At 46.0% G+C, this 26940-nt stretch overlaps 1 protein-coding gene across 2 annotated transcripts in view; it reads right to left on the minus strand.

The window, feature by feature from the left end:
• Nucleotides 1–9201: 9201 nt before the first annotated feature.
• Nucleotides 9202–26940, minus strand: part of DENND3 (DENN domain containing 3) — a 42238-nt gene continuing 24499 nt past the window's right edge. For both annotated transcript variants that reach the window (XM_029063213.2, XM_029063215.2), the window contains 10 exons: nt 25745–26004; nt 24333–24503; nt 22377–22506; nt 22181–22288; nt 17190–17329; nt 15502–15662; nt 12015–12154; nt 11080–11198; nt 10845–10982; nt 9202–9910 (listed from right to left, as the gene is read on the minus strand). In XM_029063213.2, the coding sequence (XP_028919046.1) occupies nt 9710–9910; nt 10845–10982; nt 11080–11198; nt 12015–12154; nt 15502–15662; nt 17190–17329; nt 22181–22288; nt 22377–22506; nt 24333–24503; nt 25745–26004 (1568 nt within the window). In that variant the 3' untranslated portion in view covers nt 9202–9709. The remainder of the gene's footprint in view (nt 9911–10844; nt 10983–11079; nt 11199–12014; nt 12155–15501; nt 15663–17189; nt 17330–22180; nt 22289–22376; nt 22507–24332; nt 24504–25744; nt 26005–26940) is intronic.

Raw genomic sequence — 26940 nt, forward strand, 5'->3', positions numbered from 1 at the left:
TCTGCTCACTGTACCTCCATCTTGTCTATCTCACCACCAACCCACTGCCCATGTCCTCCCTTTCAACTGGAACTCCTTGTCCCTTCATATTTGACAGACCACCAGTCTCCCTACCTTCCAAGCCTTATTAAAATCGCATCTCCTCCAAGAAGCCTTCCCCATTTAAGCCTTTTTTTCTGCTACTCCCTCTCCCTCTGTGCCACTAGGAACTTGGATCTCTATTCTTTAGGCACTTGGATCTTTATTCTTTAGATACTTGATATTCACCTCACCCTCAAGGCCACAGCGCTCTCTTAATTACATATCCATTATTTATTTTTATTAATGTCTGTCTCCCCTCTGGACTGTAATCTCCTGTGGGCAGAGAATGTATCTATTAACTCTGTTGTATTGTACTCTCCCAAGCACTCAGAACAGTGTGCTACCCAGAGTAGTGACCCTGGGGTATTGACCATCTCAAGGTCAAATGCTACCTCGTGACCTCCTGAGCCAGCAGGCGGGACTCGGAAGTGAGGGTGGGACACAGCCCCCACAATCGAAACTGCCAGATTGACAGCCCAAGCTGGGAATATAGAAGGTGCCCCTCGCCCCGGTGCAAAGCAAATTAGGAATGGAGGGGGGGGAGGGCAGAGATTGGATAAACTGAGGCCGGAAGCTGGAATGGCCTAAGAGCACAGGTGATATATACCTGCCGCCTCTAACCTTCTGTGCAGAGGAATGGGACTTGCAGAAACCGCTGCGGTCACCTCTGTCCGGAGCATGAGAAGGCCGCTCTGCCTGCACCGAGTGAGGCGCCGTGGGATGGGTGAGGGTCCTGTCCTGCTGAGAGCTCGTGGGGTTGGAAGCCAGATGCTTCACCATGGGTATGTAACGTTTAAAATGGATTTGATGTCTAAGTGGGTGCCTCCCCAGGGGGACGTGATCAGGGTGGGAGCTAGCCGCCTCACCAAGTGTGAGTAGCACATAAGTGGATTTGATGTCTAAATTGGTGCCTCACGAGTGGGACGTGAACAGGGTGGGAGCTAGCCGCCCACCAAGTGCGAGTAACCATAAGTGGGTAATGCATAACTGGGTTTAACGCATAAGTGTATGTAACTCACATGTGTATGTAACTCATTAGTTTTTAACGCATAAGTGTATTTAACACAAAGGTGGATTCCTCCTGGGTGGGGTGAGCACATGGTGGGAGCCAGCCACCTCACCACGTTGTGAGTAAATCATGAGTGGGCTCGGGTGTCCACCCACAAGCGAGTAACATATCAGTGTATTCCTCTTATTAGGGAAGCTGTAATACCATATTCCTCCCAAAGGGGAAGCTTTAACACCATATTTCCCCCCAAAAGGGAAGGCCGATTGTCGCGTCTAAATAATTAATTCAATTCGCACCACAGAATAAATTCTATAAAAAACTCAGGTTTTCCATCCCCAGCCTCTCTCTCTCTAGCCGCGCCGATTCCGAAAGAACCTGTGCCCAGCGACGGGTGACACCCAAGCACTCAGAACAGTGTGCTACCCAGAGTAAGTGCTCCATGAATTTGATTGACTGTTGGATGATTGACTGCAGGTGAGTATGTTCTGGTCAGAGTGAGATTTCAGAGTTGGTGAGGTTAGAGATTGCATGGTGACTAAGGATAATGAAATCAAGTGCGTGTCCATGTTAGTGAGTGGATGAGGCGGGGAAGAATAAGATGATGAGGAGTAAGAGGAAGCAGAGAGCTGGGGTGTTGTCCTGAACATCCACATGGATAGTGATGTCCAGAGGATTCATCCTCATTTGCTTTAACTCTGCCCTCTACTCTGCCAGGAAACCTTAGGGGAAACAGCGTGGCGCAGTGGAAAGAGCACGGGCTTTGGAGTCAGGGCTCATGAGTTCGAATCCCAGCTCTGCCACTTGTCGGCTGTGTGACTGTGGGCAAGTCACTTAACTTCTCCGTGCCTCAGTTCCCTCATCTGTAAAATGGGGATTAAGACTGTGAGCCCCACGTGGGACAACCTGATTCCCCTGTGTCTACCCCAGCGCTTAGAACAGTGCTCTGCACATAGTAAGTGCTTAACAAATACCAACATTATTACTTCCTCATCATTATCAACTCCCATGCCCACTGCCCATGTCAGCCTTTTCAGATGTTTAACTCTCTTCTCAAACCCCCTGCCCCTCCATCCCCGCCCCATCTCTTGCCTCTAATGTCTGGACCGTGTACTTTACTGATAAAATTTAAACTGTCAGGTGTACATATCTGGAATTAATTTTAATGTCTCTCTCCCTTCTAGACTGTAAGCTCCTTGTGGGCAGGGAACATATCTATCAACTCTATTGTACTGTGCTTTCATTCATTCAGTCGTATTTATTGAGCACTTACTGTGTGCAGAGCCCTGTACTAAGTGCTTGGAAAGTACAATTCAGCAACAGAGACAATCCCAGTCCAACAATGGGCTAGAAGGGGGGAGATAGACATCAAAACAAGTAAGCAGGCATCAATAACATCGATATAAATAAATAGAATTATAGATATATATGCACAACATTAATAAAATAAATAGAATAATAAGTATGTACATATATACACAAGTGCTGTGGGGTGGGGAGGAGGTGATGGGGAGGGGAGGAGGAGCAGAGGAAAAGGGGGACTTAGTATGGGAAGGCCTCTTGGAGGAGGTGAGCTTTCAGTAGGGCTTTGAAGGGGGGAAATGTGCTAGTTTGGCAGATTTGAGAAAGGAGGGCGTTTCAGGCCAGAAGTAGGATGTGGGCCAGGGGTTGACGGAGGGACAGTCAAGAATGAGGCACAGGCTGCTGTTTGATTGATTGATCTGTGGGTTTCTGTAGTTCTCTGCAGTCTAAGGCCCAGCTCTGAAATGGGGTCGCTGCAGGTGTACAGATGCCCCAAACGGAGGTTGGGCGGGGGGAGGGGTGTGTGTGGTGGAGAAGGAGGAGGACAACATGGTCGAGGACGACGTGGATGATGATGAGGAGGAGGTAGATGAGGAGGAGGAGAAGAGGAAGGAAAGGGGGGTGGGGAGGATGAGGAGGTGAGGAGGAGAAGAGGAGGAAGGCTTTTCCTTTCTCTCTGGCAGGGGCCCAAATCTCGCTACTCTCCTAGTACAACCCAGCCCACACACTTTGTTCCTCTAATGCTAACCTTCTCACTGTGCCTCCATCTCACCGATCTCGCCTATCTTGCCGCTAACCCCACGCCCACATCCTGCCTCTGGCCTGGAACGCCCTCCCTCCTCAAATCCGACAATTACTCTCCCCCTCTTCAAAGCCTAAATGAAGGCCCACCTCCTCCAGGAGGCCTTCCCAGACTAGTGCCCCCTCTTTCCTCTTCCCCCTCTCCCTTCTGCGTAGCCCTGACGCTCCCCTTGTTCTCCCCACCCCGCCCCCCCGCCAGGTCCTAGCACTTACGGGCATATCTGTTAGTTATTTATTTCTATTAATGACTGTGTCACCACCCTCCACCCCCCCCCCCCCCCCCGCCCAGACAGTAAGCTCGTTGTGGGCAGGGAGTGTGTCTTTTATGGTTGTGCTGCACTCTCCCAAGGCCTCTTGGCCCCGGCCAGGCCCCGCTTGCCCCCCTTTGGGGCATCTTTGCGCCTGCAGCGCCCCCTCGCGGTCTTTGCCGTCCCTGACGGCCCCGTACCGCCCGACAGCGACCCCTGGTGGCCCGGGGCTGAGGGGCGGGGAAGCTGTGGAGGTACGATTAGTAAAGCCTCCCCACCCCAATCCATCAGTGGCATTTATTAATAATAATAACAATGTTGGTATTTGTTAAGCGATTACTATGTGCAGAGCACTATTCTAAGCGCTGGGATAGATACAGGGCAATCAGGTTGTCCCATGTGAGGCTCACAGACTTAATCCCCATTTTACAAATGAGAGAAAAGGCACAGAGAAGTTGTGACTTGCCCACAGTCACACAGCTGACAAGTGGCAGAGCTGGGATTCGAACCTATGATCTCTGACTCCCAAGCCCGGGCTCTTTCCACTGAGCCACGCTGCTTCTCTTACTGGGCGCCTACTGTGCGTCTCCACTCCCCCAACCGCCGCCCCACCTACAGCCTGTAGAATGGGCACGGATGAAGGAACAAAAATTCAATTGGAAAAAATGGGAATTAAAACTGTGAACCTTATTTGGGACAAGGGCTGTGTCCTACCCCAGTGCTTATTAGGGTGCCTGGCACATAGTAAGAGTAAGAGTACCATAAAAAACAAATCCCCGTAGCCTGTGATCACTAGCACGATGGGGATGTCCCTGCCACTCCCAGAGCCCCACAGGTCAGAATCCCCACTGCTGGAGACTGCTCTAGCCTTGCCCTGGAATCAGGAAACCTTGGAGACCCAGCGAGGCCTCAGTGCCACAGGGAGTGGCGAGTGGGGACCAGAATAGAAAAGTTCTTGCTTGGAAGAGAGAGCCAAGTTACAGCAGGGTGGAGACAATCTGAAATGGCAAGAGTTAGCCTGGAGTTTGGATTTCTGCCAGCTCAGGAGCAGAGGAAGTGGGCTTCAAAGGTGATTCAGGACTGCAGGTGCAGGAGGGAGACGGGACAAGGGGCAAGGGAGTTGAAACTAATGGAGAGGACACAGCTGAGGCAATGGACTTTCACACTGGAGAAGGGCGGAGCAGCATGTCCTAGTTATGCTTGTAACTACGCTTGGGAATCATGGCATTTGGCTTCTAATCCCGGTTCTGCTACTTGTCTGCCGTGTGACCTTGTGCAAGTTACTTAACTTCTCTGTGCCTCAGTGTTCTCATCTGTAAAATGGAAATTAAGACTGTGAGCCCCATGTGGAACATGGACTATGCCCAGACTTATAGTTTGAATCTACCCCAGTGATTAGTACAGTCCCTGACACATACTAAATGCTTGTATTGTACTCTCCCAAATGCATAGTACAGTGCTCTGAACATACTAAGTGCTCAAATATGATCGATTAAACAATGCTATTTAAAAAAGAAAAAAGGGAGGGTGAGCAGGGAGACCAGAAGGAGTGTGATTAAACTTGGGGAAATGAAGTGGGGCCAGAGCTTGGAAGTCCTGGCTACCAAATTCTTGGAAGGGGGTGGTGTGGGTGACAGTCAAAGAGCAGTAGGTTGGAGCTGGTGAGTTTAGGAATGCAGCCTCGTTAGAAATTATTTACTCAACCGCATCCTTGACAGCGTGAGGCAAAGCAAGAAGATGGCAGATCTGAGAAGTGAAAGGAACTGGATGGAACTGGAACTGGTCAGAGGGCTCAACAGTTTGGAGACTGAGGTCCCCAAGGATTAGAGAAGGGAAAGGAGGAAGGGGTGAAGGGCCTTAATCACTAAGAAATGCAGAGGTGAGACCAGGGAGATAACAGCAACTAGTAGAAGAAAAGGGTGGGATCAGGACCAGGTGGGATCTGGAGGTAGAAAACAGAAGTTGGAGGAGGTGAGCTACATGGAGAGCACTGTTGGAAAGTGAGGAGCAGACGGACTCCTCCGCCTTTCCTTGGGGGGAGACTGGGAGAGAGCCAGTCCCTGCTGGAGAGACAGTGTCCCTGGAGAGACTGAAGTCTCTGTGGTGGCCGGGAGGAGTAAGTGGATCAGATGGACAATGAATAGCAGTTTTGCCCCCTATGAGGCAGAGGTTCCTCAGGCGATGCAGAGTTAGGGGAAGAGAGGGACGGAGGGGAGCGGTGGGAGTGAATTTCCAGACTGTGTTTTTGTGGATGGGGGTGAAGGAAATGGTTCATTAGTGGTCCCAGTACCTCACACCCTACTCTACCTTTGCCAGAAAGACCACCTCCTGAAAACAAGAAGAGTGGCTGGGCCCTGAAAAGTACCCGGATGCACCCTCCCATGCTAGGGCAGGTGGTGTCTACTCCAGCTGCTGTCATTCATTCGTTCATTCATTCATTCAATAGTATTTATTGAGCGCTTACTATGCACAGAGCACTGTACTAAGCACTTGGAATGTACAATTCGGCAACAGATAGAGACAATCCCTGCCCATTGATGGGTTTACAGTCTAATCGGGGGAGACAGACAAAAACAATAGCAATAAATAGAATGGAAATGAACAAATGTCATAAAGTTTCAGGTTTAATAAAAAGTGCATGGGTTCTATTGGAAGTGCTGTGGAGAAAGGAAAGCCAGCACACATTTTTTGCAAGTGGGTCATGAAAGTTTCACCCTGAGACACTGGCTTTTTACGGCAGCAACAGGGAATTAAATACCCATTTAAAATGCAAACTTGGGGTTGGAATGGTGAAGGTCTCATCATTCTTTTTTACTGCCAGGTAATCATTTCTAGTTTAGAGTGGCTGTCGGTGATGTTAAAAACTCTTCAAAAAACTGACTCACTTCTCTGCAGCCTGTGATGGGTTGCCTCAAAATATTATCTCTTTATAAAGTGCAAAGGAGAGCTTAGTAGAATAAAAAGTCACTTAATTTGAAGAAATGAAAATTAGGAGTCTGTGTGCAGGTAAATGATGGGTTCAGCAAGCACAATAGTGGCTTGGGAGAGATTTTTGGGGGGGGGGTGAAGGTCATGTTAGTGCTAAGACTTCAATTGGGCCTCTGAGTTGCTGTTACCCAAACTGTTCAGGGAACTTTAGTTACCATTTGATTCTATTTTTCAAATGAATTCTTGAGGTTCTTTTCCAAACAAATGCCATTTCTCCTGGAAGTTCTGGGTTTTTATCTCCAATTTGTCTTGTACTTAGGGAGGAGGGAGGGCATGAGCAAGAGGTTAGCTATGAAAGACAGAGAACAAGGCCCAGTGAGTAGGCTGGCTTGAGAGGAGTAAAGTGTGTGAGCTGGGATGTAGTGGGAGAGGAGTGAGGACAAGTACAGTGGACTAATGTCTATTCGAGGGCCTTTCATTTGACTGTCAGGTGTTTCTGTCCGATGTAGGCAGGAAAGGGTAACCAACCACTGGAGATTTCTGAGAAGTGGAGAGATGTGAGCCAAACCATGCTTTAGAAAAATGATCCAGACAGCAGAGTGAAGTATGGACTGGAGAAGGGAGAGCCAGAAGACAAAGAGATCAACGAGGAAGTCGATGCAGCAGTGGAGTTGGGATATGACAGATGCTTGAATTTGCGAGGAGGTGGTCTGTCTGGAGAGGAAGGGGCAGGGTTCTAGAGATGATGGCAAAGATGGATCAGACAAGATTTGGTGACAAACTGAATATGAGGGTTGAGAGAACAAAAGGGATTTATGATGGCAGGAGGGAGCTGGGATCATATTGCACTGGCGAGGCAAAGGTGGCACAAGAGGGGTTGAGAGATTATAAAAAGAGAGATGAAAACCCAACTAAATTGAATTTATTTCATCAGTGATAAAATGAATGAGAAACTTAAGAATGATTATGGTGGTCAGAGATCTAACTACCAAGTTAGTGTTTTGGGGACCAAAGTCATCAGCTTTCTGCCATGAACAATTCTTTTATTGTGGACAGGTATTAAATACTCTGTATATTTACATTTTTTGTTTACAAAATTAGTCACCAATCCTTTACTTCCAAATATCAAGTCCCAGGTTAGTCCCAGTCTCCTCCCACAACTGTCACCAGAGGGTCATACTCTTTCAGCAGAGGGTCCCTCAGTGGGGGGAGGTGGGGGAGCTCTCTCTCTCTTAGCAGAGGATCTCTCCATAGAAGTACAACTGGGATGGAATCTGAGAATGTAAGTACTTTAGGCACTTTTTTGAGGAAAAAACATTGCCTATAACTAGTCAGGAAAACAAACCATTGCCTCCCACTGTAAGATGGCTTTCTCTTTCAGTAGCATTTACCCACAACCTGATTTAAAATGTTTGACTTATTTTGGCTAACTGAAAAAGTTTGCTGGAGATATTTCAAGTTTGAGACATGCAATGTGTCAACATGCAGTCCTAAGAAATAAACCAGGGTCTGCTCCTGGCACAGTGGCAAAGAGTTGCTCAATCAAGCCGAGAGATAGAAGAGAGATCCGAAACACAACTTCAAAGTCAACCTCTTACAAGCAGACGGATGACAACATCTGTTTTATTTCTACCAGGTTTCCCGAATCAAACTTCCTGGCTGCAATGTTCTGAAGAGAAAGCAATATAAGAGTAGACTATTATCAGAAATATTTATCTTTTCAAAACAGAAGTTAACTTGTATTCTTTCAGATTTCATTGTTTAAAGAATATAGCACCACATACACATGTGTTTCTATCTACACACTCTGTGTACTTATAGATCTATATTTCCCTTATTAATATCTGGCAGCCAGTTTGGATGGAGGTAAAATGTCATTGCAATGGTTTTCTTCCTACTAGACATTTAACCGGATGACTGGCCTCCCATTTCGAAAATAGGTTTAAAACTGGGAAAACCTGCCTTTGATCTCCATGTCTAGGTGGTGATAGCAGACTGCATGTTTTATAATGTGGGCAGTCTTTGGGCAGTAGTGCTCTGAAAAAGAATAGATTGTTGACCCAGTGGCATGAAGTGAAAAGTCAGAGACTGTTCCACAACCCAGATGGGGGCCAGCCACTGGTTCAGTAGGCGCCACACACCGGGCACGCAGACCCAGACTAGGAATGGGGCGGCAGCTATTTACGGTTCCCCAGGACCGTCCAGGAAGGGGATGGGGAGGGGAGGGGGAAGTAGTAGCCCGGCTCCTGGTGCTCCCTGGTGGAAGGCAATGAGAGGACTCTGAGGAGAAGCGCTCTCGGGTGGTTTTCCCAGCTCCCCGCTGACCGGTGGGCTGGCCTGCCAGGTCAGGTCAGCCTGGCTCAAGAGGCCACGCCCCAGGTTCGGGACGAGGAGGGCAGGCAGAGATAGAGGCAGCCTGGGTTTCCCAAGCACCATCACCTGTGTGCTGCCGCTACTGGGGGGCTGTTGGTGGTGATGCCCCAGGGAAAAGGCAGACCCTTTCATACCCTTCTTTGGGCTAAAACTCCACTACTCTCTCTTAGAAACCAGAGAGGGGCGGTGGGGCAGGTGCCATGGCCACGCCCAGCCGGGGCTCTACCTCCTTTCCTCTTCTCCCATTCCCTTCTGCATCGCCCTGACTTGCTCCCTTTATGCATCCCCTCTCCCAGAATTTATGTACATATCTGTAATTTATTTATATTTACGTCTGTCTCCCCCTCCCTAGACTGCGAGCTCATTATAGGCAGGGACTGTGTCTGTTTGTTCTTGAATTGTACTCTCCCAAGCTCTTAGTAGAGTGCTTTGCAAACAGTAAGCAATCAATAAATATGACTGAATGAATGAATCCACTCCACAAAATAAGTGCTCAATAAATATGATTGACTGACTGACAGAATTCCCAGAAGTCCTTCACCTTGGCAATGAGTCACGGTCCCCTGGGTCCAGCTGGTAGAACCCATCAGTGACCGTCCCTCTGGACCTACAGACAGACTGCTCTAAACCAGTGACTTTTCTTCCCCTGGGGCACACTGGCTTGGTGAAAAATATTACATTAGAACTCCAGTACTTTGTTTATACAAGAGGTGTGTGAGCAGAGACATGGCGGCAACAGGGATCTCGTGCATATGCCAAGGGTGGAGGCGTATTCTAAGAGAGAAAACCCACGACCTGTCCACCCACTCATTCCGGCCCACCCAAGGCAGAGATGTCAAACAGTTCGTTGTCCTAAGGACCTGTCATCGGAAAACAAAATACTGAAAATACAGGAGGCAGAACTCTGGAGTTCAAGATACCCTCAGGTCACTCTCTTCCTGGTTACATTCTGTTATGCCCAGAGTGAAAACTATTCAACTTTCCAAATAGCAATCTTTCCTTCTTCTTTTCCTGATCCACTTAGAACATATCTGTCTTCAGCTGAGCACAATGCTTTCACCGTATCAGCATGGGCCACCAACTCCTTCTCTACTGTTTTCTTCTCAGCATCAATCACATAGATTTTTCCCTTGGACTTTCCCTGAGAGAGTCCTTTACTGCCAATCCATATCTGAAAAGAAGGGGGAAAAATGAATTTAGGTCCAACATGTAATCTAAGCAATTTTCCTTTAAAGAAAGGAAAAGCACATTAGGGGCTCTGGACATATGTGAACTAGAGGCCCCATCAGGACTCAATCTGAATCTCGAGGTTTGCTCACAGAAAAGCCGCATGGCCTAGTGGATAGAGCATGGGCCTATAAGTCAGGGGATGGGGGTTCTAATCCTGGCTCCACCACTTGCCTGCTGTGTGACCTTGGGCAAGTCACTTAACATCTCTGTTCCTCAGTTCCCTCATCTGCAAAATGGGAAATCAACAGCTGTTTTCCCTCCTACTTAGACTGTGAGCTCCATGGGGAGCCGATCTTCTTGTATCTACCTCAATATAAAACTATTATTATTATTATAGCTAGGGTTGGGGAAATACAGGTACAAAAGTGTGGAAACAGCTGGGATTCAGGGTTGAACTAAGGGATGACTGCCCAGCACTCACTAGTCAACGGATGCAAGTGCGATTAACTGTGTGCTCAGTAATGTGAGTCACCCCTGGGCAAGGAAGGTGGAGTGAGAGGAAGTGAGGGCTGAATGGACAAGGAGTTTGGCCCTTAAATTTCTCTCCTCTCCCTGGGAATGGACGCCCTGAGGTGGTGAGACTTCTGAGATCCCTCGCCTCCTTTCTCTCCTCCTCCCCACCACTCCGGGCTGCCCCAGTGAGCAGGCTGCCCCGGCAGCCACTGCCCTGGCCTGCGCCGCTGTAGAGGACAATGGGTGGGGGGATCTTGGGGCAGTATCTGCTTATTTTCTCCCACTCCAGCTCAGAAGCAGGAGGCCGGGGGTCCCCTCGCAGAAAGGGTGGGGCCCCCAGGACCCAAGAGGTGGCTTGGCATGGGAGTGGCTAGGAGACCGGAGGCCACACGGCCATCTGGCTCGATCTGCATGGGCCTCACCTGGTTCTTGACGCGGATCACACAGCTGATCTCAGAGCAGTCCTGCAGGGTGATCCTGTAAGGGGGCCTGGACAGGTCTTTCATATTCCACACGCACACCCCACTGGACCCCACACCAACGGTCCATACCTCATCTCGCTGAAATGGGAGAGATTGACAATGAGGCTGGGTTTGCCAATCCCCCGTGAAGCAGCACTCGGCTGGCCAGCCCACATGGGCCCTGGCATGGACGTACCTCAGGGACCAGATGGAAGCACAGGAAAGAGGAACCTACGTCCTTCAGGTTCTCTTCAATCGTCACCTCTTGTCGAAAAAACCCACTGGTCGTCATGACCACTATGCTCTTCCCTGTACCTACAAATGAAAAGGGACTTAAGAACTTAAAGAAATAGCCCGAGGTGCATCGTGTCAACAGAGGGATCTCCAGCCTAACTGTGCACGAATCCCCCACTTTCACTAAACAGGTCGGGGAGGCAGGAAGGCACCTTTAAATCTGAGATTCTAATTTTCTGCCTTTCCACACGGCAGAGTCGCCTCAAGGAAAGGGCATGGGGCTGGGAGCCAAGAGACTTGAGTTCTAGTCTCATTGCTGACACCGGGACTGCTGTGTGAGCTGGGGCAGTTCAGTTAGCCTTTCTGGGCTTCACTTTCCTAATCTACTAAATGGGGAGGCGATCCCTGATCCCCTTCCTTCAAAGGTTGTGAGCCTCAAGTGAGGCAGGGCCTGGGTCTGCTCTGATTCTCTTGGCCCTAGCTCAGGGCTTTCTAACTACTGTACTTGATCTCCCACATGGCCCAGGAGTGGATGAGGAACTCTTGACAAATTTTCTGAGTCAGAGATTAGCTGCCCTTCTAGCCTGTGGGTCTTGCTAAAATTTGTGCCCTTGACACAAGGCTTCAGAGTCCTGACCAGAGCTCTCAGAGCTGTGCTCTACACTGAGCCGCAGATGCACTGTGGAGTCCGTCGTCACCCTACCTTGTGTCTACTGAGAACCGACTGGGCTCTGGCCAGCAGAAAAGGCTTTCCAGATGGACAGAGGTGGTGGGGGAGAGGACAGGGAACATCAAGTGACACCACAAACCAAGTGGAGAACCCAAATGGAAATGAGATGTTTTCAAAAATTTAATATCCTGGAAGTTACTTCCAAAATCATGACCCACGAGACTTACAGCACCAAAGGCGGTTGTTATGATATTTGATTGAAGTGAGGTTTTCACATGTCAGTTGGAATCTACTGTTTACTTTTAACGTGCTTGTGTTCCATGCGATGACGGTCCCGTCCGAGCTGCACGAATAGGCGACACTGTTTCTGGGGAAGAGGGTGGAGACGCTGAGCGCTCAGACAAGGATCGCCCTTCACCAAGGTAAGGCAAAAACCCTTCCCAAATTGACAGCCCAGACAATGTGATTTACAGCCCACCTGCTCGTTAAACCACTAGCTGACAAAGCTGAGCACAGATGCACAAATAGACGTCCTCTACTACTGAACACGAGCAAGATCCATTTTTCCAAAATACGTCTGAAGGCCCCAAGATTTCAAGACTTTTGATAAATGCACTGCCCTCTTAACCCTAATACTGTTCATTCAAACATTTTTCAGTTTAGGCTCTGACTCTTTAGGGACAGAACAGAGTTGGGATGCTGAAAGAAATCATGTGTCTAGCCAGAAGAGGACAACTGCAGCTTTCTCAGAGTTAGAGCCAACTTGTGCAACAGCACATCCTGAGACATTGTGTTTGTGGGTGCATGCAGTTATCTGCACACAACATGGATCCCACATTGGCCTTTTTAAGTTGCACATACACCCATTGGGGGACTTTACTGTCAGTGGTATTGTCCGTGAATTCAAGCTAATTGTAACTGATTACATTTTCATTAGCAAAAATGAACTATATGCAAAGACATCTACAATAGAGCTACGAGATGGTTTCTTCACTTCAAAAATTATATAATGTGGAGGTTATCAGGGGTTACAATTTTAATCATTTCTAGGTAACTTTTATGATTTAACTATGATTCATATCAATGGTATTTATTGAGCACTTACTAGGTGTAGAGCACTGTACTAAGCACCTGGGTGAGTACAAGCCAACGGAGTTGACAGACATATTCGCTGTCCACAAAGAGCTCACAGTCTAATAAAAAATAAACCTCATTACCACTAGTTCAGCTCTTTCCATTTATTATAACCTACAGAGTTTGCCAGGCACAAGACAGCCTTTCCTTCTACAAGACCACAGTATATCATATTCCTAGCTGCCTTGTGGCAGAATCACAGAGAAAGACTTTAACACAAATTCTTAATAATTGGCAGGTGCCAGAAGAAAATTCAAATAGATTTATATCTTCAATGTGAAACTATAATGTCATTTTTCCAAGAGGCTTTGTCTGGTATGCATTTTAAAAATCGGAGGATGGTTTTAATTTTTAAAATGCTGGCTACACCTGTTTCTTAAACTCACCATGTTTCCCCTTTCTCTCTCAGATTAATCATAAATGTTCCTGTCCTTCTATTTTGCTCAACAGGCACAAAAAACTCCCCAAAATTACCCTTTTAAATAGACAGAAGATAGAGACCAGGCTTGGTCTCTATGCAGCAAAGGACTACAGACACCAGCCTTTTCCAAAGTAGTAGCACTAAGAAGCTGAATCTTTATGATCAAATAGTCACTTAATCCAATGGTTACAGCAAACATTTGGTATTTTATTAAGCATTTTTTAGGTTCCAGAAATGGAAAAGTCAAGATACAATAGTGAACAAATAAAAAATAATCACATTCCCCAACAGGACTGGACCAGGGTCTAGGCACCAGAGGACTCACAAATGTCCATGCCCTTGGGCTTGGAAAGTGCTTTGGTTTGAAATTCAGCTTTGGAGTGAACATACAATTCACTAGAAAAGCAGACAATTATTGCCAAACAAAAATTTCTCTAGACCACATGACCGCTTAAGGCTTACAGAATACATTTATTTTGCAAGACCCCATTCTAGGAGCAAACTGCCTCATATAAAGTCACAGGAAATTTCCCTTTTACAAAATATAAAAAGGGAGATTCATTTGGGGGAAAAAAATCAAAGTTAAGCATCTGCATAGAGCAAACATCAATGCATGACCTGCCTTTACTCTGTAACGTTCCTCTTTCCCAAATAACCTGAATGGTGACCCAAAGGTATTAAACTGCCAAAAGACAAACTAGAAGAATGAGGGATTCTAAAATCATTATAAATCTATTGTGGTAGTGGCAGTGGCTTAACCATCATTAAAGAAAACAAAAATAACTGGAAGGCAGAAATTCAGTTAAATCATGGGATACCAAACTGGCCATTCAATGGTTCAAAGCAGAAGTGCACAGTGAATATCGTGGTATCAGCCCTGATTGTGCTTGAGCAGCTGGGCTCCCCGCCCCATCACACCCCTTCAATCTGGAAGTCTCTGGGGCCTCTGGCTGGTTATGCCCTTGCTGGGAGACCAGCTCTGCAAACATGAAAGAGAATCATTTCCATATGCCCTTTTAAGAACGTGAGACTGTGTTCTTGTTCCAGAAAACCCTCCTGGCTCTGCACCCCTGGGGTCAACTGCACTGAAATATTCCCGAGGTGCCCTTTGGGTTCTTCTCAGAAAGTCAGGTCCAAGGATTTTCAGGGCCAAAGCCCATAAAATAACCACCCCGATGTCATCCTACTAGGAGAAGCAGCGTGGCTCAGTGGAAAGAGCACGGGCTTTGGAGTCAGGGCTCATGAGTTCGAATCCCAGCTCTGCCACTTGTCGGCTGTGTGACTGTGGGCAAGTCACTTCACTTCTCCGTGCCTCAGTTCCCTCATCTGTAAAATGGGGATTAAGACTGTGAGCCCCACGTGGGACAACCTGATTCCCCTATGTCTACCCCAGCGCTTAGAACAGTGCTCGGCACATAGTAAGCGCTTAACAAATACCAACATTATTATTATTGAGTCATCTTCATTAAATGAACACTCAAAACTGGGGTTCCCCTCAGCTACAGTGACCTCAGTGATGATGATTCCAAAACTCCAGCGGGGCTGCCTTTCCATTCCACATTTACTGGGCAGGTCAAGGCAGTCCAACCCAGTTAGAGCTACCCTCAGGACAGGACTGGGTGATAGCTCCTTGATCCAGAGATCGTGTCTACTTATTCTATTGCACTCTCCCAAACGCTCAATACAGTATCCTGCACATGGACTGATTGACAGACTTCAGGAGCTCCTCTTTAGTTACATACTAAGCGCTTTGACGAGTGCTTTGAATACAGTAGGTGCTCAATAAATACCATGGGTTGTTTGACATAAGGAAAGGGGAACTTGCTGAGATCGCTGGGGAAGAGTTGCTCCAATACTGCCCCCCTGTGGCCCTCAGCTGCCACAACACTCAGTTTCTTTGGTTCGGCCACTAACGCTATTCATCTTCATTCATTCATCCATCAATTCATTCATTCATTCAATCGTTTTTTATCGAGTGCTTGCTGTGTGCGGAGGACTGTACTAAGCGCTTGGAAAGTACAATTCAGCAATAAAGATGGGCAATCCCTGCCCACACCGGGCGTACAGTCTTCACTTTGGCATGTTTTTGCCGGCCTTACCTCCTGCCCATTGGCTCTCACCCACTGTCAAGGGAATACACAATTTTAGTCCCCGTTTACCTGGATATCGTGGTTTCATCTTCTACAATTAAATCCATGACACCAGAGCGATGATCAGTTAGTTGCTTATTACAAGACATACTGTGAATGTTGATTATGTAGATGATTGAGTCTTGAGAACCAATCCATACTTGACTCTGCTCTGCCATCAGCATGCAATTCTACCAATAAGCAGAGTAATATATACCTGCATTAACAAACTGAGATGCTGTTTTTACCTTTAAGCTGTCAGGAGGGAAGCAGCAAAAGGGTCTACACTTCTTCGTTTTGCTTTTCCAGCCCCGTGAGTTCAGTCAGCTCATGCAGGCTGATTTCATTTTTACCGCTGTTCCACTGAGTGGAAGCATTACTTGCTAATATGTACTCTAAGACAATGAAAAGCTTCATCATATCCAAATGCAAAAGATTTCATTCTTAAAAAGAATGACAATGACAATGCCTGGCAACGAGTTTGATTGGTGGAGAGAAAGTCAAGGTTGACTCCATTCCACAGTGCTATCCGGAGTTCCCTCCAAGTTCCCTGATGGTGACAGCAGCAGTGGCCCACATTGAAACTTTAACCCTGCACCCTGGCGACTTGAAAAAGGTTGGGAAATTCCCTGAAATTCAAGGTCAGAACCATTCCTGCTTACTAAGCTGGGTTCCAGTTGTTGAAGAGCCAGACTGACCTGAGGAACAGCTCAGCAACCTTTGAAGAAATGAAAATGATCCCCCTCAATGTTAAGGGAACGACATCAGTCCAGAAAAAAGTTTTCCACACCCTCGATACTAACCACACTACTGAACAGGATCAGGTTCAGGAAATAGCCTCGTGGAATCGAAGATAACCACCTCACCTTCTGGCCTACTGCCCTCTCTTCCCTTAGGAAGGGAAGTCCAAGGGCTTCCAGAGAATGACTAGACTGCAGTACCAAACCTTTTCCTTTTGGGCTCTAAATCCCCAAATTTCCAGGTTTTCGGTTTTACCAAATGAAAACTAAAAACAAGCCTCATCCCTTTCTAGTTGTATCTACCACAGCACTTAGTACAGTGCCTGGCACATAGCAAGCGCTTAACAAATACCAAACAAAAACGTTGTGCTGATAGTTGTTACGCTTAAAAAAAAGTCTTTTCTAGCCCACTTAGATTACTGGGCTCAGTCACTCCACTGATACTGACTGGTGTAGTGGGCAGACACACACACACGGTCAACCGGTTCACCTCTTTGGGACTTAATGGAAGGACTTAGGTCTCAAGGTCAACCTGATCCATTCAATTCTCAAGAAGCAGATCCTCTAACTCTGGAGGTGGGAGGAGGCATAAGAGTTCACCCTCAACCCAAGAGAAAAAGGCTGACCCATCGCTACTACAGCGCAACTTAGTTGGAATGTGAACGGTTCATTTTTAGTCACAAAAGGATATAAAATAAAATAATGAAAACGGTTCAGTTTCTGAATAATGCAAATCTAGGGAAACATATTAAAAATTCCCTCATTTTTTTTTTTAGCACTTGGAAATGATGTAAACTTACTCATCTACCAATATCAGGAATCAATGATTACAATTACTCTATGGAACTTTTTCTTTACGGTGTTTAAAAAGTGTCAGGACTGAATTTGAAAACCTAGCAGGCCAAAGTATGACTGCCACCGTAACTGCCACTCGAGATGTAATCGACTGGGAAGAGTTTCCTGTTTCCTTTGACTCACCAGTTTGGAGGTGCCCACTTTAAAGCAATGTTGGTGAATTGTCCAGGAAGAGGCATCAAACACAATGACCTTGCCTTCACTTAGTGCACACCACAATTTGGGGTGGGCATCTGCATCTTTTTCTGCTGGATCCAGGTGCCCTAAATAAACACAAAGGAAATCCCCCATTTATAAAAAGCCATGACAAGAGCAGACACTGAATAAATCATTATTACAACTTTTCAAAATCATTGGAGCTCTCTCCACGGCTTGGACACACAGTTCCTTTACCCAATCCCCAGAGCCCTGGGGTGCACCCAATCTGATCATGTGGGGGAATGAATGGGTGGTTCAACATGGAGATCCTACAAATTCAAGAAAAACAGACACTGTGCCTGATCATCTGGAGTGAAAGAAAGGCTATGCCAAAGTCTCATTTATCTATGCCTAGAATAAAACATTAGGGAAACAAAGCTCTTACTGGATGAGTTTGTACTTTTTCTTTTTCAATAGTTCTGTCAAGCGCTTACTGTGTGTCAGGCACTGTTCTAAGCTTTGGGGTTAAGTAAAAGTAAATTTGGTCGGGTACAGTCCCTGACCCGCAGGGAGCTCAAAGTCTAAGTAGGAGGGAGAACAGGCCCTGAAGCCCCATTTTACCGTTGAGGGAACTTAGGAACAGAGAAGTGACTTGCCAAAGGTCACAGAGCAAGCAAGGACAAGTTCTGCTCTGTCTCGGGCCTCCCTGCTCACCCTCAACTACTGGCACCAGGGTTTCGCCGGCTTCCAAACCCGCCTGCTGTCTCCCACGAGTTCCAGCTTGGTGGGGAAAGGAGGTCATGGTCGGGTGTGACAGCTACAGTTGGAGGGAGCCTCTGCCACACTTCTTATATCTACCTTTCTTTCTGAGGGAGAGCAACAAATATGTACACCTGTAATTATTTATTTATATTAATGTCTATCCCCCCCTCTAGACTGTAAACTCGATATGGGCAGGGAATGTGTCTACCAACTTTGTTACATTGTACTCTCTGAAGCACTTAGTCCAATGTACCACACATAGTAAGGGCTCAGTAAATACAGCACAGTTTAGTGGAAAGAGCACGGGCTTGAGAGTCAGAGCTCATGGGTTCTAATCCCGGCTCCTCCACTTGTCAGCTGTGTGACTTTGGAGAAGTCACTTAACTTCTCTGTGCCTCAGTTACATCATTTATAAAATGGGGATTAAGACTGTGAGCCCCACGTGGGACCACCTGATGACCTTGTATCTACCCCAGCGCTTAGAACAGTGCTTGGCACATAGTAAGAGCTTAACAAATTCCATCACCATCACCATCATCATAAAATAGCGTGGCTCAGTGGAAAGAGCCCGGGCTTGGGAGTCAGAGGTCATGGGTTCTAAACCCGGCTCCGCTGCTTGTCAGCTATGTGACTTTGGGCCAGTCACTTCACTTCTCTGTGCCTCAGTTACCTCATCTGTAAAATGGGGATGAAGACTGTGAGCCCCACATGGGACAACCTGATCACCTTGTATCCTCCCAGCGCTTAGAACAGTGCTTTGCACATAGTAAGCGCTTAATAAATGCCATTATCATCAAAATACCACTTACTGATTGATAACAGAGATAAAGAAAAATCAGCTAGAGGGAGATATGAAGAGAGATGGTGAGATCATGACCAACGATGGGACTTAACAGAGCAAGTACCCAAGAGAAAGCCAGAGCTGGGGTCCCAAAATGATGACCCCCCCCGCCCCATCCCTCACCCTGATTCCCCTAAGTGGAGAGAGAGAGCAGCCTGGCTGACAGACCACGTCCTGCCTTGTCCTGCCTTGTGTGTCAGTGGTATCAGAATGTGGGTGGCCGATGGGCTCAGCCGCTGTGGTCCCTGAGACTGTGGGGGCCTCTGGGATTCTGACCTGGCTCATCTAGAGAAGCAGCGTGGCTCAGTGGCAAGAGCCCGGGCTTGGGAGTCAGAGGTCATGAGTTTGAATCCTGGCTCCGCCGCTTGCCAGCTGTGTGACTTTGGGCAAGTCACTTCACTTCTCTGTGCCTCAGTTACCTCATCTGTAAAAAATGGGGATTAAAACTGTGAGCCCCACGTGGGACAACCTGATCACCTTGTATCCCCCCAGCGCTTAGAACAATGCATTGCACATATTAAGCGCTTAACAAATACCACCATTATTATTATGTTGGACTGCAGGTAGGTCTGAAAAAGTTCCACCTCCTGCTGGTTATTGCTGAGGTTATTTTTAAACTCTTTTAAAGTAAAATTTAAAAATCAGGCATAGCCTGATGACTGGTGCGATTTGTTCTAGGATGGAGGGAATTTACTGCAATAATATTTTCCTTATTGAGGCAGCATGTTGCAGTGGAGAGCTGCTTCATTTTGAGGATTAAAATGCACCAAAAAGGGGCTTCAGCTCTGAAGCACACTCTAAATGTGTAGAGTACAATAGGCATCAAAATGAAGGTTTGGGAAGAACTATGTTTTTGATACATAATTAAGGTTTTTTCTTTTAGAAAGACTTGAAAATATCATTTTGACCTTTAATTTAATATACCATTATTTTGGTTAATTTTATTCCTTAATATTCGTCTTATAAGAATTCATTTATGTTTTTGTTAATTTCCAAAATTAGCAAGAGAGGTAACAAAGGTCTGATATTGTAAACCAAAATAGGTATGCTTATTCTCCAATGTCCTGTTCCTTCTATTATTTAGTTTTTCCCCTACCACAGCTAGTGACTGCCTGGGCAATATGGACTCGCTCATGTTTGACCAAGATCCAACTCCAAATTAACCTGTCCTGAGGCCATCTAAGATGGTGGTACTTCATACTTGACAAGTTACAATTGAATTTACTTTCTCCAGCACAAATCTCTCTTGCTAATTAGAGAAAAGTGACTCTGCTGAGGCCACAGAGTGTTGCAAGAGTGGCCAGTGGCAAAGGAACCAACTCCAGCTGAAAAGAGTTTCTCAACAACCACGGACACTGGGCTTGGATTTGTAACCTTGACCTTTTAACCTGGGGGAGAAGGATTTTAAGACAGAGACTTGAAAATGCCCCGAGCTGAGTTATCAAAAGCAGGGTGTGTAGAACAAATCTCTGGCCAAAATCACTGAAAAGCAATTTGTGTTCTGATCTTAAAATTTACTTTCATGTGTTTGGGCTCAAATGTGCAAACTAGTGGAATGAGTTACAATAATGGCAAAGCTTGTTGACATTGGTTTCTGGTTTTAAGTTAAACATTACAAATAATCACTTCTGTGTTACCTCTCCAATTATGGTCTGGGCATACCGGAGTCAGCTACAAGGAATGCTACCAACTGCGACTTCAGACCCAGGCTCCTAGTTCCTTTGTTTGTGCTACATTCCTGAGGGGTCTCACTGGGCTGCTCTGAAGTAATCCACACACTGGCCTTTGATTAGCCTATCTCACCCTTTTAAGCAGGGATTCCAAGCATGCTATTAGCTAGCCATTCCTGGCATTTGGGTTAAAGCAGCTCTCTCACAAATTATTCCTGTAGCATTCCACAGTATGGTTGCCCCCAAGAATTTTGGAACATAGTTTTCTCAGTGTTAAATTGGGATACTATCCATGAAATGACAGGTGACTGGATGGTGTCTATAAAAAAAATTGCCTCCTTAAGGAGTGAATTCACTGTTCCCACTGTCTGGTGATGCACTTCATGTTACAGCTGTACACGAGGCAAGGCTCATTTTGGAGAATTTGGCTTGATATAGTCATCACTGCTTACTACTGTTTTTACCCACAACAGCCAAGCTCGGTGGGAGACATGCAGGGCAAAGCTGAACACAGAGCTGAAACGCACTGCATCCCAAAGACTAGTGCTTCACTTCTGCCTGCATTCATTCATTCAGTCATACATTTATGCATTCATTCACTGTAGCATTTATTACGCCTGACCAGCAATTCTGGGTGTTCCCACCTGCTTTCACCCCCACTCTGTCTGGTAGCCAGAGCTTGGAAACCTCAACCTGCCGAGACCTAGGGGAAGACCAGGAAGCAACCGTCCTCAGACACCAGTACTCCCAGCCAATTGCCATCTGGAAACCAGTAATACTAATAATAATGATGGTATTTGTTAAGTGCTTACTATGTGCAAAGCACTGTTCTAAGCGCTGGGGGGATATAAGGTGATCAGGTTGTCCCACGTGGGGCTCACAATCTTCATCCCCATTTTACAGGTGAGGGAACTAAGGCACAGAGAAGTGAAGTTACTTGCCCAAAGTCACAGGACTGACAAGTGGTGGAGCTGGGATTAGAACCCATGACTTCTGACTCCCAAGCCTGGGCTCTTTCCGCTGAGCCATGCCGCTTCTCTAATAATAATAATAATATAGATGATGATGGTATTTGTTAAGACCTTCCTATGTGTCAAGCACTGTTCTAAGCACTGGGTAGATATAAGCTAGTCAGGTTGGACACAGTCCCTGTCTCACATGGGGCTCACAGACTTAATCCTCAATTTACTGATGAGGTAACTGAGGCACAGAGAAGTGAAGTGACTTGCCCAAGGTCACCCAGCAGACAAGTGGCAGAACCGATATTAGAACCCAGGTCCTTTTGACTCCCGGGTTCATGCTCTATCCACTAGGCCACACTGCTTCTCTACATTAATCAGGCCTATTTGTGGCCACATAAGGGTGAGCCTGCTCACACTTTTCCCTTTTATAGAGATAGGGTGTGTTATGTAAGCAATATAACACCAAAAAGTCCATCTATCTGGTCAACACAAAACAAGTTTTCATAATTTTTCAAGGATCTCAGCTCTCCCACAGCCACAGGGACACACATTCTTTCCCCATTATGTCTTTCTGCAGCTCGCTGCCTGGTGGCTGGCTTGACTTCAAATTTGGAATTTAACCTACTAAGACTGCTTATGTACATATAAATACACACACACACACACACACATATATATATATGTATTACAGTGTGGATACACTTAGGCATACATATCAAGAGAGTGGCGGGACTATTTTACCTGGAGTATACAACAAGATGTCAATGGCCTGTGGAAAGGTTTCTCCAGCTGAAGGATTTATTTTGTGCTTCAGTGTTTCTGAGGTTGTTTTGGGGACCATCATAGGCACTACAATAGAACATTTTGAAAATTAGCCCACCCTTCAAAAAGAATATGATTTTAACTGTACTGGTTCCTCAGATGCACTTCATCTTACTTTCATTCTTCATCTTATCAAAATAAGACAATTTGGAGGCAGCATAAATTGAATTAGAGGTCTGCAGAGCCCCAACCACGGCATCCATTAGCAGAACATTCGTTAGGGCTTGCTGGATGTACTGAGGGTCCTATGAAGAAAAGGAAAATCACTTTCAAAATGTTAAGACTGTCTAGCTTGAAGGGGCTATCACATGCTTTCAATCATTTTAATGGAAAACTAAAGGCCACTTATCTTTTTCTGGAGCTCATGATTTGCAGCTGCTAGCTGAGGCTGGGAATTCTTGAACAATCACTAGCAGCTCCCTTCTGGATAACAACCACCCACCATGCCTGGAGCAAGCAGAGCCTGGGGGGCTACAAGAGGAAGAATTTGGGCCCTGAGGGAGACACCCAGCCACAGGAATCTGGGGAGTCTCCCACAGCTGTGCTCCACCTCTCCCTCTACCACCTCTCTTTCCCTAATTTCTCCCCTGGCGACTCCCTCCAGCACTGCCTGACATTCATCTCCCTCATGGATTCTAACAGGATTTGCAAACTGTCAGTTACCAAGCAGAGAGTGGGAGTGAAAATGAGTGAAAAGAGCATGGACCTGGAAGTCAGAGAATGTGGATTCTAATCCCGGCTCTGCCACATCTGCTGAGTTACCTTGGGCAAATCACTTCACTTCTTTATGCATCAGTTACCTCATCTGTAAAATTGCCTTTAAGACTGTGAACCCCATGAGGGACAGGGACAGTGTCCAACCTGATTACCTTGTATCCACCCCAGTGCTTAGCACATAATAAGCACTAAACCAATACCACAATTATTATTATTATTATTAACCACCCTCAGAACCACTGGGTAAAGCAGGAGCTGCTCTCTCTCGGCTACCAAATGGACACTTTCTACTGGGCTCCTCTTCCAGTGTCTGGAGGGGAGACGAAATCTGGTCTGTTTCGGCCCACTACCCAACCCCCAGAAAAACAAAGACACCATCTCCACTTGCATGAAGAGAAGGAAGAGGGAAATTCAGGTCGGTTCCCTGGCCGAATGGGACAGCCAGCCTTCCAGTGGGATTTCCAAAAGATTCAGAACACTGAGGCAACATCTTTTCCAAGGATGGAGAGGAGTGCAGCTTGCCCACACTGATCTCTGGTCCGACAGCCACCAGAGCGGCATGGGGAGGCTATGATTGAGGGAACTGTCCCGGAGATTGCCCAAGCACACAAGACGACAACATAAAATGTGCCCTTGCAGAGGACACAGTCCTACTTATCAAAGCTACCAGTCTGGGAGGAGGATTTTGAGTGCAAGCAGCTTATGTGAGCATAAAAAGCCCATCTCAGCTTCACCCCATGTGCTCCACTGCCCACTGGACCTGCTTGGACTCTGGTCCATATAGGCAATGTGTTTGTCAGGCCTGGTTCTTTGCATGGCTGCTGGAACTACAAATCCCAGCACTCACAAAGGATACAATTCATACATATCAAATATGGGCAGTAAGCCTGGGCTCCCTTTTGGTTGGAGTTCTGGGGCCCAAGATTATCAGTCCAAAAGGTGCTCTAAAAGCATCTGTGCACTCCTTGTCATTTTCCCAGACAGAAGGTCAGTAAAGGATGGGAGGAAAGAAGATAGCAGAGAAGCTGTCAGCTCTGCACCAGGATGTCATCTAACTTCCTTGCTACTCCTCTCCCTGGTTCCTGTTTTCTACTCAAATGCTTGGAGGTTGGTGCAGGTGGTGGACACACACACAACCACAGACGCTCTGCAAAGCCATTTGAGTTTAGGTCAACCCAATGCTCTGACTTCAATAGCTTTGAAAAATTACAACTGTCAACAATTTGAACCAAAGTCTTATTTCTCTGCAATAAACTGGATTAACTACTGGGTCCTCTGACAGGGTCCCAGAGGCAAAACTTCCCCAGTTTACACAAACTGATGCCACAAGGAAACATAGAAATCTCTCACTGACCTTATACTCATCTGCCATTTTCTTCCCAGCCCACATCTCTTTCACCATCAAATGCCAAAGGTCACATTCACTTTTAAGATTAGCTTCAAAGACTTCTTTTCTTGATAATGTTTTAATTTTCAGAGTCGGTATACGAAGAAGCAAAAAGGCTACTGTTGTACTTTTAACTTCCTACAAGACCAAAAAAAGAAAGTTTAGGTATAATCACCATCTAACTTTTTTCACAGATTTTCCCAGTCAAAATGACTTATAATGCTTAAAAGAACAAATTTTGCCATGAAATTTTTCCAGTGAAGGAAAATTACTTCAGTGGGCATTGGTAAAATAATAGAGAAAAAAGAAAACTGTCTTCATTAAATATTCCCAATTCTTTTCCTTGAATGTTTGCAGCACATTTTAAAGAACACATTAAAAAAACAGTTATTCGTGAACAAATGAACTTGCGATGTTATATTTTTGATTAAGTCTGGACCTGATTCAAGGTCTGATTAAATCAAATTTCAGGCTTTTCTCTAAGGTTATTTTTCGTTCTTTATACGGCTACTACTAATTTGGAGCTTTCTGTTATTCATTCACTCTATACAAGAGAGACGACTGGCGGGGAGAAGAGGTGAAATTCAAATCCATGCAGGACGTTCCTCACTAGCAACCCTGGTACCAAATCTGGCGGGGGATAAGAGTTAACCTAATGGCTGAGGGGAGGCTCTTAACCATAGTCCCCACTGCCATGGATAACTCTGGGTCGGCTGAGCATAGCCGGAACCAATCTTAACAAGGACCTCACGTAAGTGCTCTTGTTAGGAAGGGAAAACAAATAGCTAGAGAAATGGAATGTGGTACAGAAAGTCAGGAATAAGTCAGCAATAGTAGTTTTCATAATAATGGTACTTAGCCCCCAGTGGGTGCAATTCATTGTACTAAGTGCTTGGGAGAGTGCAACAGAAAGACAAGACACATTCCAACCCCGCAGGATTAAAACTTCATGCTATTAACTTAGATTCCAAGCTATTCTGGTAATAGGGCTATATGGAGCTATACATAGTAATCTTCAAGGTTCACTGTCCTGACCCCCCGGGGTAAGTCCAGATAGATGTCCCTAGGTCACTGCAAACTACCAAACCACACCCAACTGTGACTGGTCAACTTGGCAAGTAGAAGGTGCCTCAGGTACAACGAATTGCACCCACTGGGGCTCAGTAAGTACCATTACTATGGAAACTACTACTGCTGACTTATTCCTGACTTTCCGTACCACATTCTATTTCTCTAGCTACTTGTTTTTCTTTCCTAACAACAGCGCTTAGGTTGACTTGGATAAGCTGAAGTTAAACTAGCCCACAAGGTTTTTCTCACCGTTCACTAAACAATATTTAAACATCTCTATTCAACTCGAGCCATAACTCGGCCCTCACCTCTATGTTTCTGAAAGTTGAGATTTCAACATAACCTGGTCTTCCTTCAGTTAAAAGGAACAGACGCTTCTGAGTCATGGCGATTTTCCCCAGCCCACGGTTTGTCTTCACCGAGCTTGACAGTTTGTAAACACATTCATTCTTGTCAAGATGCTCAATTACTGAAGGTGGAAGACTGACTTCTTGGGCCTCTGCTTCTGACTCTTTCCAGTAGGTGTAGAAATCTTTGAATGTTTCAGGGTCAATCTGTTTCTGGTGTCCTTAAATTAACAAATACATTTTCAAAAATGAGAAACACTATGACATTCTCTAAAAATTCTATCCTGACCAAAGCCAAATATCAGGCACCCGCAAAGACCTGGTGACTAGTTCTCAAGGCAGCCAGTACAAGAGTGAATGAGGAGACACACCCCTCCCCATGGATCCCAGGGGAGGTCCGCCTCAGGGAGCTTCCCTGGTCAACTGTGGCAAATACTTGAGCTATTTTTCCGTTCCTATAGACGGCCACCCTGGCAACATGACCATGGCCCCTGCCACTACCCCTTCACCATCAGCAATAAGGATTCACTAAAAGCTTAGAGTGTGTGGTGTGGAACTTGGTACTGGGGGGATTCCTAGCTGTTGTTCTAGAATTATCCCAGTAGCAATGCCTAATCAACCAACAATGTTTACTGAGTGCTTACCACATGCAGAGCACAATACTAACCACTTGGGAGAGTATAATAGATTATGTAAACGTGATTCCTGCCCTGAAGGAGTTTACAATCCTAGGAGGTGATGTAGGGAGGGAACAGACAAGCATTAAAATGAATTAAAGAATTATAGGTAGGAGAAAGTCATAGAATACAAAGATAAGTACAGAAGTGCCTTGGGATAGTTCTGGGGTGAGGACAGGTACCAGTTGCTTAAGTGATATGTTGGAGTAGCAGTAGAGGGAGGGGAGATAACTATTAATCAGGGAAGGTCTCTTGGAGGAGATGTGCTTTTAGAAATCCTTTGAAGATGGTGAGTAGTGGTCTGTCTGATGTGAAGACCTGATAGTACTTGTATAGTACCTAATATCGAGGAGGGAAGAATGAGATTCTTACACTTTGCCCACCTTTGAATGTCAGACTATTTATCTAATGAAGAATAACCATCTAAATGACCATAGAGCAGTTGGTAATATCATAACAGGCCAGTCATGTGAACCCTGG

The sequence above is a fragment of the Ornithorhynchus anatinus genome, chromosome 4, assembly GCF_004115215.2.
Source record: "Ornithorhynchus anatinus isolate Pmale09 chromosome 4, mOrnAna1.pri.v4, whole genome shotgun sequence".
Taxonomy (NCBI): domain Eukaryota; kingdom Metazoa; phylum Chordata; class Mammalia; order Monotremata; family Ornithorhynchidae; genus Ornithorhynchus; species Ornithorhynchus anatinus.